General features: G+C 40.8%; 1 protein-coding gene across 4 annotated transcripts in view; it reads left to right on the top strand.

The window, feature by feature from the left end:
- TP63 (tumor protein p63) overlaps positions 1–12,791 on the top strand; it is a 229,967-nt gene extending 217,176 nt beyond the window's left edge. For 2 of the 4 annotated variants that reach the window (XM_012806940.2, XM_003792705.3), the window contains exons 11-14: positions 2,557–2,714; positions 4,854–4,998; positions 6,243–6,336; positions 9,935–10,237. In XM_012806940.2, the coding sequence (XP_012662394.2) occupies positions 2,557–2,714; positions 4,854–4,998; positions 6,243–6,336; positions 9,935–10,231 (694 nt within the window). In that variant the 3' untranslated portion in view covers positions 10,232–10,237. Of the gene's footprint in view, positions 1–2,556; positions 2,715–4,853; positions 4,999–6,242; positions 6,337–9,934 lie in introns of all 4 variants that reach the window. The other 2 variants (XM_003792706.1, XM_012806938.2) reach the window with 2 other exon arrangements.
- Positions 12,792–14,162: the final 1,371 nt, after the last annotated feature.

The following is a 14,162-nucleotide window of genomic DNA, read 5'->3' as shown; positions in this document are numbered from 1 at the left end:
AAAAAAAAAAAAAAAAAAACTCTTTGGGTGCCAAGATAACTGGTTCTGCTTTTAATTCATGCATTCATGACCTTGGGCACATTTTTTCCTTAGAATTTTATATTTACCCTTCTTTACAGTAGGAATAATAATTTTTTGCCCATCCCAACTCTGCCAGGACAGGTTCCATAGAGATGTTGTGATAATTATTCAGAAAATATATAAAGGGTAGCCCTGGAGAATTAATTATATAAACACTAGTTTATACAATGGAGATCTGTAATTATGAGTATTTGAGAAGGGCTGAAGAGAAAAGTCATTGCCCTAGTACTGTAAAGGCAGTGATTGTAAACTGCAGTGGAATTGTCCATTGTGTATTAATTGCCATGCCAATTTATCAAAGGCACATACAGCATACTGTCTGCCTTCCTCTGCTATGGCTCTTCAGTGATATGGAATAGAGTCTTCCCTATTTTCATACACAATAGAACCTCCATAGTTGGCCAGCTCCCTCTATTGACCACCTCTGTACGTTGACCTAATTTTTAAAGACCAGACCTGCTTCACATGTGTCTATCAGTATAGTAAGCCTGGTTCCTTATTTTGACCACCTCCTTATGTTCACCAGTTTGTTACAGTCCCATAGGTGGTCATCTTACAGAGATTCTACTGTAGTTATACAGAAGGCAAAGACTAACACTCAAGGGCTAGAGCAATTTTTTTATTATTTTTCCAAATATTTTTATGTTGTGTGTGCTTGATACTTGGTTTCATTATGAATCTTCAAATTTGAATCACATGTATTGTCCTGTATTACATATGTATGCAAATAAAACTCAAAACATTTCCATCTCCTCTAATATAAATATGGCTGCAGGAGGGAAAAGGCAGGCAGACAAAAATAACACATTTTGTCTGAAGATTGTTAAAGGGAAGCTTTTCGCGCCTCCGAATAGAAACATCTTTAAAGCCCCACGCTCATTCTATGGTTAAAACAATCACTGTGTAAAGGCTACGCAGTCTGTAAAGTTCTTTCTCATCTTCTCTTTACGGTTCCCATCATAACCCTGTACGGTAGGATGGACCGTCATCCCCCCTGTATCCACTGCTCTGTGAGCATCTCAAACACAGGGGCTGTTTCTTGTTACTTTCCCTCCCTCTAATATCTAACTCACATGACTATGTAAGTAGTTTATATAGTTTTCTTGTGAGAAAACAGAAGCAGAGCTGTGAAAGGGCCTGTAGCTTCCTCAGACATATAGGAGGAATTAAGTCTTGATTTTTCTGGCACTCATTATAGACTACGTCATTAGTTCTGTATTAAAAGAAAATGTCAGCAAAGGCAGTTAAGAATATTACCTGTAGTATATAATACGACAAACTAATTCTAGTAAATTTTCAAATTGAAGGTTATGCTGAATGCAAAACTCTGGTGGTTGTTCTGTTTTTCCATTTCTCCCAGAAGACTTGGGGAAAGTCAGGAGAGCTGTTATTTGGGCTTCTGAGTCCTCCTGTCTAGAAAGGAGGTTAGCATTCCAGGAGTTTCTCTCAAAGCACATGAACACTTCTACAGAGAAAGCATGTCTCCAAGTAGGCGCCTCTGCGTGACAGGGACGGGCTGCCAGGCGCCCTGTTTGATAGGCTGTGGGGAGCCCAAATGGATGCTCAGCCGCCCTTGGAGGTTAGCATTAGCTTCTGTTTGGGTCTTGACTCTGTTCTTTTCCTTTACTTTTTTTTTAATTATAGCACTTTATTTTTTTTTATCATTTACTATTGGAACACACATTTTGGTTACATAATTTGCTTTCCCACAGATTGAGTCAAAGTTCTAAGTGTGCCCTTCACCTAGATAGCAGGCAGTGTACACTGGAGGTGGGAATTCAGCCCTCCCGTCCATCCCTCTCTCACCTGTGTGATTCCCACTGAGTTTTACCTTCTTGTGTGCACATAAAGTGTGGATCAGTTAGTTCCAATTTAGTATGGAGTACATGTGGTGTTTGTCTTTCCATTCTTGTGATATATTTCACTTAGAAGAAAGGTCTCCACTTCTATTCAGGCTTTTACAAAAGATACCAAATCCCCATTTTTTAAATGGCTGAGTATTCCACGGTATACATGCATACATATGCCACATTTTATTAATCCATTCAAGTATTAGTGGGCACCTGGGCTATTTCCACATCTTTGCGAATGTGAATTGCACAGCTATAAACATTTGAGTAGTTTTCAAACTTACTTGAGTGAAGGGGGAAGAGGGCAGAGGAAACAACAGAGAAAAAAGGGACAGGCGATTCTCTTCTCCTCTTACAAGGAAATACTTGAGAAAGATACTAAACTTTGTACTCTTCATATTCAGGGAAACAAATGATGTAATGATAGCCTTGCAATCCATTCCTCTGTGTTCAGGAAATATTATCCTCAGATGGACACACAGTTACCTCTTATCATTAATATTGGAGGACTGTTTTGCAAGTGTATAGTTTAGAGGGCAGGTTTTCCTCTGAGACCTCTTGAACATGACAAGTCCCTCTCTCCAGTGTCCCTTGCTCACTATCATTCCCATGTTTGTGTTCCTAGGACCTCGATGCAGTCTCAGTCTTCATACGGTAACAGCTCCCCACCTCTGAACAAAATGAACAGCATGAACAAGCTGCCTTCTGTGAGCCAGCTTATCAACCCTCAGCAGCGCAACGCCCTCACTCCCACCACCATTCCTGATGGCATGGGAGCCAACAGTAAGAGCGTCTCTCTTCAGCTGTGGCTAAAGGATGAACAGGGCTAGTGTAGGAGAAGAATGTGCTCGGGGATGGGGCTTGTTCTCAGGCTACATGAAAGGCACAGTGGGACAGATCAGATCAAAGTTGAATGGCTTGGGTTTCTGATGGTGAACTGCTCATTTTGGAGGTGTGTGGTTCCCTACAAAATACATTGGTAGACATGCAGAAGGATGTTTCTTCTGTAGGGATAGGAATCTCTATAAAAGAAACAGTCCACTCTTGCCAGCTGGATGGAGACCCACCTCTTGTAACCTTCGAAATAGTCACAAGGAAATGTATTGAACATGTAGAAAGTGGCAAGTTGGGGTGAACTTGAAATCTAGAGAAATAGATTGTAGTCTGGACTCTATTGAAAAACTATCTGTTTAATTATGGACAACTTCTCTGCTCTAGTTCTCAATTTTCTAACTATAAAATTATCAGTGTTTTTAACATTTTGAATCTGTATCCCTAAAATCTTGGCCTTTTCAAATCATCTGCTCCATCCCACACACAGCAGGGAACTTAACCTCCAAAGGAGCCTGCCTTTTACCTATCCACACACAAATTCCTATCAGCTAAGTGTCAATGTAGTAGACACTGTGAGAATTGGGCCTTCAAATGAACAATGATGGCATATATCTTTGCCATAAATAAATGTAATTATCTTGTCCAATATAACTAAATCTAGCAGAGTAGATACATAAACCTGAAAGAAAATAAAGGGCAGTAAAAATGCAAAAAGATGTATACAAAATATCCTCAGGGATCATTCCAACACAGGATAGGTATTTTATAAACCCCGCCCCACAAAATAAGTAACCTCAGTCTTGTCTTTTGAAATTAATTCCTAATTATTTTGATCAAGCCTTTGAACTTGTATTTCATTGTTGTCTTGAAAAGACTGGATTTTCTTAAAGAAGTTAAGGGAGGCTGGAATTGCAACTCTCCATGGTTTGATGATACGAATTTATATTTTAATGAGATAGAGGTGTATGTGATACGGTTACCTGGTAGGGCAACACAGACTTTAGAGCCTGTGTCTCTCACTAGTGGTAAATGTATCCTAAGGCTTAAAATTCGACCCTTTAATAGGTCTGCTACCTTGACAGTAAAAAGAATAGAAACCATTATTTTTCTATTAAACACTTATTTTTCTCATGACATCTTAGGGTCCTCAATTTGTTTCTTGGGATGACAAAATATTGATCATAGTTTACATTAGTATAACTTACAATCTGGCTACATTTTTAAATTTTTAATTTACAATTCTATTTCGATATACTCAGGAAAGTCAAAAGGGAAACAGATCAATATGTAATGGGGTCTGTTCTTTTGTTAGCTGCTTGGTGGCAGAGGACAGATTATATTCATATTTTTAGTTATATCATTTTCTTGTTCTGAAGGCAAAACTTGATTCACAAATATGGACATTAAGCTTTTCTTCCCTATCCATGAATGTTAACAGTTTATTGTTTAGTAAAATAACATTTGAATGTTGGTGGTATTCCTATATGCCGCACTGAAATGGACCATAAGAAAGAGTTAGAACCTTGAACTGTACCTTCTGTATCTTCCTTTGTTAGGCATATGATTCACAGATATTGCAATAAGTTTTCCTAGTCCCAAATAAGTGGTCACCCTCACACTCACAGGTTTATTCATTTGTCCACTTAACCCAAGATTACTGAGCAGCTACTCTGTGCCAGGCACTGTGCTAGGGTCTGTGGTCTCTGCACACGTCTGAAATAGAGACTGTGTTTGAGGAAATTAGATGAGTAAAAGAGACAGAAATATAACCCATGAAGGCAAATACAAGGGGGAATATGTTAACAATAGGAGCAATGAATAGTTGGACAGAGAAATGGAAGCAGAGATGGGGAGGAAAGAAATCGCCCTAGGAGAAGGCACAAAGATCCAGAAATACATAATTAGTTTGGAATCTGGTGACTATTCTGTTTGACACGATGTAGGCTGCTTGAAGGCATGTACTGAGAGAGAAGACTAAAAGAAAACTAAAAAGCAGGTAGGTAGTTTAGGTCTAGGCAAGATGGACCACTGGAGTGCTGGTACATGATGATGACAGTAACCCTCTCTGTTCCTCCTGCTTCTGTTCAGTTCCTATGATGGGCACCCACATGCCAATGGCTGGAGACATGAATGGACTCAGCCCTACCCAGGCCCTCCCTCCCCCACTCTCCATGCCATCCACCTCCCACTGCACCCCCCCACCTCCGTACCCCACAGATTGCAGCATTGTCAGGTGAGTCCACAGCATGTGCTCATATCCTAAGCACCTCTGGGTGGTGGAGGGTGGAGACGTGTCAAAGTCAGTCAACCAGTTGAAAGAAAGGACCCAGTCCTCTGGTCGGAGCTCAGCCACTCTCCTCTCTGGTCTGTGCAGGGGTAGCCTTGTTGACACAATACTGCTCTAACCCACACGGGAACAAGTGAAGATGTGCGTTTGTAGGCATGCAGTTCTCGTGCCATGCCTGCTTCCTTCACCTGCACTTACTCCCTTCCTCCTCCTTCAGAATTTTACATTGTCAGTCATGGCCCTCAGATTGGTGCTCAGGGCTGGGTTTCCCAAAAGGGCAGTAACTTGCTATCTTGCTCCCTTTCCTGCTCTCTAGCCCTCATAGCTCTCGGCCACAGGGGACTGTTAGTTTAGAGTTGGATGTCCATTACAAAAGGTTAACCTTGGCACAAATGACAGGAACTTTCATGAACCTGATGGCCTGTCCTGCTCTGCGTGTAGGAAGGGGGTAAACTGCCGGCAGAAGGAAGAATGAGTAGAGCCTGAAAGAGGCAAGAGCAGCTCCCAAATTCCACACCTAGGGCACATCTTATGCTCCTGCTTCCTGTGCAGAATGGTTCTTTCATTTGGCCGCTTGAGTGATTGTGTTGGTCCCCAGCCAGTCTCAATCACAGAATGGCAAATTGCATGGCTAATCCCACTCAGGTCTGGGCCTCTGGCAGTGGTGGCATCCTCAGTCTCAGATCAAAACCAGAAAGAAAGGTATGTGTATTCTGGGGAGGACATGAATCAGAAGTCATTAATGACTTCATAGAATAGTGGTCTACAATTTTTTTAACCACCTAAACCATTCTCAGAGACCCCAAACACAAAACTAAGTAGAAATTCTCTTTTTAAAGTGAAGAGCCAGGTGGCCAGAGAGCTGGAAAGCAAAACACTGGACTTTTTCCTTTCACTTTGCAATGGCTCAAAGGCCCTGACCCAGGGCCCTAGAAGTCCACAGATCATCATCTGATGATTGCTAGCCTGCCAAGACCCTTATGATTGATTTTAATTTCTATAGACCTAAATTTCAAGTCACCAGAATCCCCCAAACTTGAATCTCAGTCCAAGATATATTTTACCTGTCTCTAGACTCTTATGCCAGGCATCCAGGGGCAAAATGTTGGGTTTTCCTTGATCTCGCCAATGCAGTTGGGGTGAACTTTCTTTTTCTGTTTCCTCCTTCCTCCTCCCTCCTCCCTCTGCAGTTTCTTAGCGAGGTTGGGCTGTTCATCATGTCTGGACTATTTCACGACCCAGGGGCTGACCACCATCTATCAGATTGAGCATTACTCCATGGATGTAAGTAATTGTTAGACTTTTCTCTTGAGTTTTATTTCTTCATTTCCTCCCTCTGGTGACAACTGACTTGTAGTTCAATTCCTGCTAGTTTTAAAATTTGTTTTTTGTCTTGTCCCCATTCTTCAATTTTTGTGGAACCCATAACCATGTTGGAAAGATTCCCAGGCCTATACATAATATAAATGTAGCAACGAGTCTTTTTCAGCTTGTCCGAGTAATCAGTAACTGTCTATTTCACCTATACTATTTGCAAGTGGAAGAGAGGAGATATAATTCCCACCATCAAGAAATTTATAATTCATAGAAATTTTTAGATATTCTTAATCTGCATAAGTCCCCTAGGAAGAAAGCAGGAAGCAGGTGGTATTGTTCTCACTTAAAAACATGGAGAGATGGCTTGGTGCCTGTGTCTCAGTGGTTAGGGTGCCAGTCACATACACCAGGACTGGCCAGTTCAACCTGGCCCGGGCCTGCTGAACAACAATGACAACTACAACAAAGAAATAGACCACATTGCAGCAGGCACCTGTAGACCCAGCTACTTGGGAGGCTAAGGCAAGAGACTTGCTTAAGCCCAAGAGTTTGAGGTTGCAGTGAGCTATGATGCCATAGCACTCTACTGAGGGCAACATAGTGAGACTCTGTCTCAAAAAAAAAAAAAAAAAAATGGAGAGGGGACAAAATAGTTTTGTGCCATGAAAAAAACACAGGAGTAGAACCGTTGGGCCTATAACTCTATTAACTAGCTTCTTCTGCCGTCTCTTCTTAAAGTAGGACTTTAAGGGGGATTCAACTGTCCCTCTCAATTAACACTGTATGCTCCTTCATTCATTTTTAATTCTATCAGAATAGGGTCTAGCCATCTCTGATCATTGGGCCGTGGGTTCAAGTCTCAGTCATGCTTTTTAGTAGTAGCAAAGAGACCTTAGACTTACCACTTTTCCTCCCTGGGCCTCATCTAATCAAATTGGGTTGAAAATTATCACCTTTTGGCTTTGTTATGATTTGATTTGAAACAGGCTGAATGAGAGGGAACCTGCTATTGCTTTCTATGCCTTTTTGAACTACTGCTCACGTGGGAGCTGGCATCGCTCTGGTTTATATAACCTGATTTGTCTCCCACGCTGCTTGCTCTCCCCACTGCTCCCCTTGGGCTTCACTATGCTTGCTTCTATCTTCTGGGGGGCACTTTGGACTGGTGGAAGAAGGTAGTTTCTTCCTCTGCTGCTGCTTTTATAGTTGGGACCTCTTTTTTCCTCCCTTCCTTGAGCACCGATGCTAGAGAAACCCTGGCAGCCTGATAACACCACAGCCCTGGGGGGACACACGCGTCCCTTAGTGCCCTTATGCCCACTCCCTGCATCCCATAAACACCCTTGGCTGCTGCTCCCTCATAGAATAAATTATAAGCAAAAACTGTAGAGAACGATTTAAGATTTAAATAACTTTTCAATCACTTGCATGCCATGGAGAGGACCGACCTGTGTTTGAGAGAGCCTCTTGTAATTAGTAGAGTCCTGCATTATGGAACAAGGACTATGCCCCTTCTCTGTATTTTTAAAGTCATACTTTCTACTTTGTCCCTACTGGAGAGAGTGTCGGAACGTGCCTTTGATTACTAGGATCTGCAGATTCCCTCTGTAAGTCCGTTTCTGCTGGTGTTGATTAGACCTTGTGTCTCCGTCTGGGCCAGAACTTTCTCACCTGTCCATCATCAGTTCAGATCGATCCAGAGTTAGGAAGATGAGTAGGGCCTGGCTTACAAAGAGCTCTGGACTTACTGAGAGTCTCCAAAGTAAAGCATCCAGGAAGCACATAAAGCTATACTGACTTATCCATTTGTGGATTATTTCTTTATGATGTGTTCTGCTGCTGCAACAAGAAACGGGAAAACTTAACACCATGGAAAGTTTACACCAGGGAAAAATGCAACACCATACTATAAATTTCTGAACTGGGCAATGTTGGGAAGCGACATAATTTTCTCATCCTCCATTCAGTCTTCTCCTGCCCGTTTCTGGAAAGAGCCAGCCCTTTGCCAGATTATCTTTTAGCAGTAGTCTAAGGGACTTGGCATCACTTCTTGGAAGAGGAATATGCTTAAGTTGGGGGGTTAGTGTCCCCTATAAGCTGCAAAGATAAGTAAAACACAAATGGTCAACATTCGTATCATGTGTTTCATAATTTATCAAATGCTTTCCTTGCCACATTAACAAAAGAGTCTACAATAAGTAGATTGGAACTGAGGACACTAGAGAAGTGACGCACAGGCAGTGAGAGAAGGAGAGCCTCTGCCCAGGTTTCTGGCACCCAGCACTGTGTGCTTTCCTCCCACCATTCTCCATGAAAAACGTGAGCTGTCACAGAGGAGGAGCTGATGCCCCAAAAATGTAAGAAATGCTACCAGTGAGTCAAGACTGGCCCCATTCGGAATGCCTTCTACCACCATCCATCCAACAGAGACGACTGCTCTGCGCTTTATTGTATTTCAATAGATTTAGGGGGTAAACTTTGTATTTCATTATGTGGCTAAATTGTACTAAGTATCATAGTAAAGTCTGGGGTTTTAGTGTACCCCTCTCCCAAATAGGGTACATCACATCCAATCGGTCATTTTTCAGCCCTCACCTTCTCCTTTCTCTTCAGAGTCTCCTATGTCCGCCGTACCGCATTGTGGTACATACACTGTGTGTGTCCATGCCTAGCCACAGCTCAGCCCTGGTTAGGAGAACATGCTGCATTTGATCTCCCATCCCTGAGTTACTTCACTCAGGGTAATGACTTCCAGTTCTATCCAAGTTGCTGCAAAAGTCATTATTTTATTTTTTATGGCTGAGTACTACTCCATGGTGTATATAAATGCCATGTTCTCTTTGTCCACTCCTCAGTTGATGGGCACTTGGATTGATTCCTGTTCTGCCCTTTGAAACGTTGATGTATTGACACATTAAGAGACCTTCTGGCTAAAAGGACGGTTTTAAGCTCAGAGGATACCCTTAGTCTCTAATTATTGCACTGAATTATGTGAATTTGATTGGTCAACCTCTCTGGACTTCAGTTTTCTACTGATAAAGATATATATAATAATATTTCATACTAACCTGACGTTTAAATGATTTCATGACTATAAAATAACTAGTTCAGTGTCTGGCATGTGGAAAGGGCTTGGTCCCTGTTAGTAACCTTTTCTTCTTAGCTTTTCACTCAAGTGGTGGCGACATTCCATTAATGCCTTTTTGCTAGTGACTAGAGGCAGGTAGATCTAAGCGCCCGATGTATGTCGTGTTTCTGTTGGGGAATTTTTTCCCTCTCCTCTAAGAACTAGCCGCATTTCACCAATGAAGAAACTTTGAGGCCAGCAGAGAGTAAGTGAAAGGTTATCCTCAGGCAGAGATGTCACTGGCACTCAAGTCTGTGTCTTTGTCTTCAGTGCCGTTTGTAAGCACAGAGAGGTAATTTTATTTTCTAATGAATGGATTAATAAATTCAGATCAGTTAAACCAGAGCCTCAGAAAATGACTACGGAGTAAGTGCTACGAACCAAATATCCTTCTGTCTCTTGTTTTAATGCTTTCCGACCCCCTTTCCCGTTGCACAGGATCTGGCAAGTTTAAAGATCCCGGAGCAGTTCCGACACGCGATCTGGAAGGGCATCCTGGACCACCGACAGCTGCACGACTTCTCCTCCCCTCCACATCTCCTGCGGACCCCCAGTGGCGCCTCCACGGTCAGCGTGGGCTCCAGCGAGACCCGCGGGGAGCGCGTCATCGACGCCGTGCGCTTCACCCTCCGCCAGACCATCTCCTTCCCACCCCGAGACGAGTGGAACGACTTCAACTTCGACATGGATGCCCGTCGCAATAAGCAGCAGCGCATCAAGGAGGAGGGGGAGTGAGTCCGGTCCTGCGGGCTCTTTCTGTCCCCTCCCACCCTCCCACCCCACCACAAAGCGCTCCTGCTTGGTCGGCAAAGCCTCCCCTTCCTCTTCTCAGTCTGATTTCTTAAAAGGAAGGAGAAGGAAGAGGCTGCCTCCTAACTAACATCCGACCTGGCTTCTGATTCTGATTCTGGCTTTAAGCCTTCAAAACTCCTGTGTGCAGGACTGAAGTTGCCCGGGCTAGGGAGAAGTGAGCAAAAAAGAGGTGGGTATCTCCTTAAGCTGCAGAGATTCCTCAGTGACTTTTATAAAGCATTTGCGCCCTTATAGTCTAAGACTATATATAAATATATATAAATATATATAAATATGCAGTATATATTTTGGGGTGAGGGCATTGAGTATTGTTTAAAATGTAATTTAAAGGAAAGAAAATCGAATTGCACTTACCGACTTTTTTTTTAAAAAAAATTTACTTGTTTTTGATATTGTCTGTACCCCTTTTCTCAAAGGGCATCATGTATGCTGATCGGAATCTGGAGCTTAATAATGACATGTGTGTAAGAATGATGCATAGGCCCTTTCAGTTCTTTGGGTACTGAACACATGCCGAAACAAAGGTCCAGTTTTATTTACCACTGCTTAGTATGTGGGCCAGATTGTAGTACGTACACTTTCCTCAATGTTGGTGTATTTTATGTTACTAACAGCCCTGCCGGTGAAAGTGGTTCACTTTGGGGTTATTTAGTCCAATTATAAGAGAAATTTATGTACACGTTATATACTAAAGGACATTTTGGTTGAGATTGGGAATGAACCATGTGAGTTACGGCTAAAATTCTTTAAAGGTGCATCACAGCCAACTCAAGAACACCTGGGATCACGTATCTGCGCATGTCAGGAAACCTCTTAAATTTAATACCAGACACCTTATCTTATAGTATTTGTTGAGGAAAAAAATTGCTGCCATTATCGAAGTCTTAAAACTAAATTTCTCAACCATATTAACTAACTCAAATACACATTTGCTACTCTTAACTAGAACTTGGGCTGAAAACCGTGTACATAGTTCTTGTGGTAAAGTTGGACTATCTATCAAAAATATTAAGGAAAAATAAGAATCATGCAGAAATATTAAATCCATACTAAACAGTTAGACATCTCAGCAAACCATGAATTGAAGTTCTTGAAAAGTCTTTTCAAGGATAAATAATATTATTTGGTAAATGTTTCTTTTAAAGACCTGCTTAGTCTATAAAATTCTGCATGTAGAGGCTTGTTTTCCTTTCTCTCTTCAAGCTTTAAAATAGGAACGGGAAGGATAAAATTATGAGATTAGTTTTCTTGTGCCTAAGTTGCATCACTGTATCATTTTTCTTTTTTAATCAATAAGCTTTTCACTTTGCTGGAGAGTAACTGTGAGAACCCAATTTCCCGTCCATCACCCTTAGGGATTGTGCATAGACGTAAAAACATCCCCACAGGGCAAGGAATGATCCTTTCATGGAAGCTGTTACTTAAACTACATAAACAAAGAGATGTCTTCAAACTTTGGGGAAACATGTAAATGACAATATTCCTCCTAGATATTTTTAGAAACATACTTTATATCACATATCTTTTTTCAGAATGTAAAATATATATTTTGTATACCCGCTAGTGAGCTCTGAAATCTTCCATGCATTCTGATAAAGACCCGTGCTTGCACATAAGCTTCCATTTTTATTTTAAAGTGCAAAAGGGCTACCGTGGCTCTCAAATATAATGTAATGTATGAGTTTCATCTGAAAAGTGTGTGTATATTTGTGAGTGAAATTGCATCCTTTGCATTTTGGTTACTTTTCTTTCTTCTTGGGATAGTGTGTTCTCCAGAACCACACTTGAAACCTTTTGTAATTGTTTTTATATTTTCATGGAAATATCATTTAGTAAGGATTCAATGTCAAACAAGAAATAACACTGTAATTTTAAGATGGGGAGGGAGGGAAAGTTGTTTTTTTATTGTTTTTTTTTTTTTAATTTTGTATGTTAAAGAGGGTGCGTCCTTGATTTCAAAGTTTTGTTGTGCTTACGTGGTAATAAGCACTACTGATTTCTGACAGGCATGCAGCTTTGCAGAGTCATGATGGGGAAGAATGAAAGCTGTGCCTTGGCAATATTAGGAGGGCAAATGGCTTCCTTGCTGTCCTGAGTGTTTGAATAAACCTGGGACTTCTGCGCTATTTCAGCACTATTCAGGTGGCACTAGGGGTTCAGAAATTCCTGTACTGTAGCTCATGGATTTAGCACTAGCCAAAGCTAGGCACTGGTACTGGCTTCACATCCTCATGGTAACTTACACTTGAGTGCATGAGTAGCCAGTATGAGGGATAAAAGACTACTAAGTACAGACAACTGGGAGTGGCTTTAACGGAGTCCTTGTGGCCTCAGCTCAATGCAGTTGGCTGGTGAATCGCAGATTTTTGTTTGTAGATGGCTATGAACAGAAATGGAAAGTAGAATTGTCCTCATTAAATCCATTTACCTTTTGTTTTCTTGATATTCCCCTATAATACAGTATGTGGGATGTTGAATGTTAAAGGGATATGTTTTTTTATTATTTTTATAATTGTATAAAAATTAAGCAAATTTCAAAAGTTTTATATGCTTTATTAATGTTTTTCAAAGTTTCTTTCTTATAGATGTGATGCTTTTTTTTTTAACCTTCAGTTGCTTGTCTTTTGGTATTTTGTATTATAAGCTTTTGGTGATCCAGAGGCAAATTTACAACCCACTTATGTTTGCCAGGACATGCAATAAAATTTAAAACTAAATAAAAACTGGTTGAAAAAGTGTGCTGATGTGTGTGTCTGTCTGTTTGCCTGTCTGTCCGTCCCTCCGTCCTTTGACTGGATGTCTTTAAGAGACACTGAAGGAAGCCTTACAAAAGTGCAAACATTAATGTGTTTCCTCAGAGAAGAAATCCTCTTTCTTAGCCAGTCTATGACTAGGAAAGACCAGGAAGCGACTTTCTTTTAGTACATGAGACACTCACAGGTTTAATACTGCATTTGATTGAGGTCAGAAAATTTTCTCAAGAACAAAGCTGCAGATATTCCTGATGTCTAACTTAGTGACCTTCACTTCTGTAATGCTCGGAGGGGACTCTGTGGTAATGGAACGGAGATCACCCAGGCTGCATGTAGAAGTATATTGCAGATCGTGGCCTCTAACTGGGCCATGTGCCCTTTGAATTATGTGATTAATTCGTCAATAAAATACTGTATCAAAAATGCTTTAATGTTTGTATTTTAAAAACTGAGAAAATTTATTCTTTTGTGGGACAACATTCAATGGCAGGAATACAATATAATACATTAGACTTTAAAAAGCTTTTCAGAATAACATAGAATGTACATTTAAGAAATCACTTTGTTTTTCTATTTTTATTCACATGGTAAAGATACATATTCAGATAAGCAAAGCATATCAGCCTGCCAAAACACTGAATTCTTAGTTCTTTAAAACTAGATAGTAGGGCCCGGTGCCTGTGGCTCAAAGGAGTAGGGTGCTGGCCCCATATGCTGGAGGTGGCGGGTTCAAACCCGGCCCGGCCAAATACTGCAAAATAAAAAATAAATAAATAAATAAAATAAAAAACTAGATAGTAGATCCCCATATTTACAATGGTTGATGTAGTGGTGCCAGTGTGAGGGACAGAGAACTATGAAGTTCTAAGGTGATTAATCTTTGATGTACCATCACAGCTCTTTGGACTCAATTTTAGCTTTCTTTTTTGAGCAGCTGTAACCATTTGTATGGATTGATATTTCATGATTTTTATTCTCTCTTAGAGGTCTTCTGAAGTACAAGGAATAAACCTTTTTAACAAATAAAATGAATTTTCTTGCAATTATGATTAGGTTTATTATGCCATTTTGTCTTGCCATATATTTGGGCTTTGTTTTTA

Source organism: Otolemur garnettii, unplaced genomic scaffold (assembly GCF_000181295.1).
Source record: "Otolemur garnettii isolate 467f Iridium unplaced genomic scaffold, OtoGar3 scaffold00060, whole genome shotgun sequence".
Lineage (NCBI taxonomy): Eukaryota > Metazoa > Chordata > Mammalia > Primates > Galagidae > Otolemur > Otolemur garnettii.
This window is presented reverse-complemented; position numbering and strand designations above follow the sequence as displayed.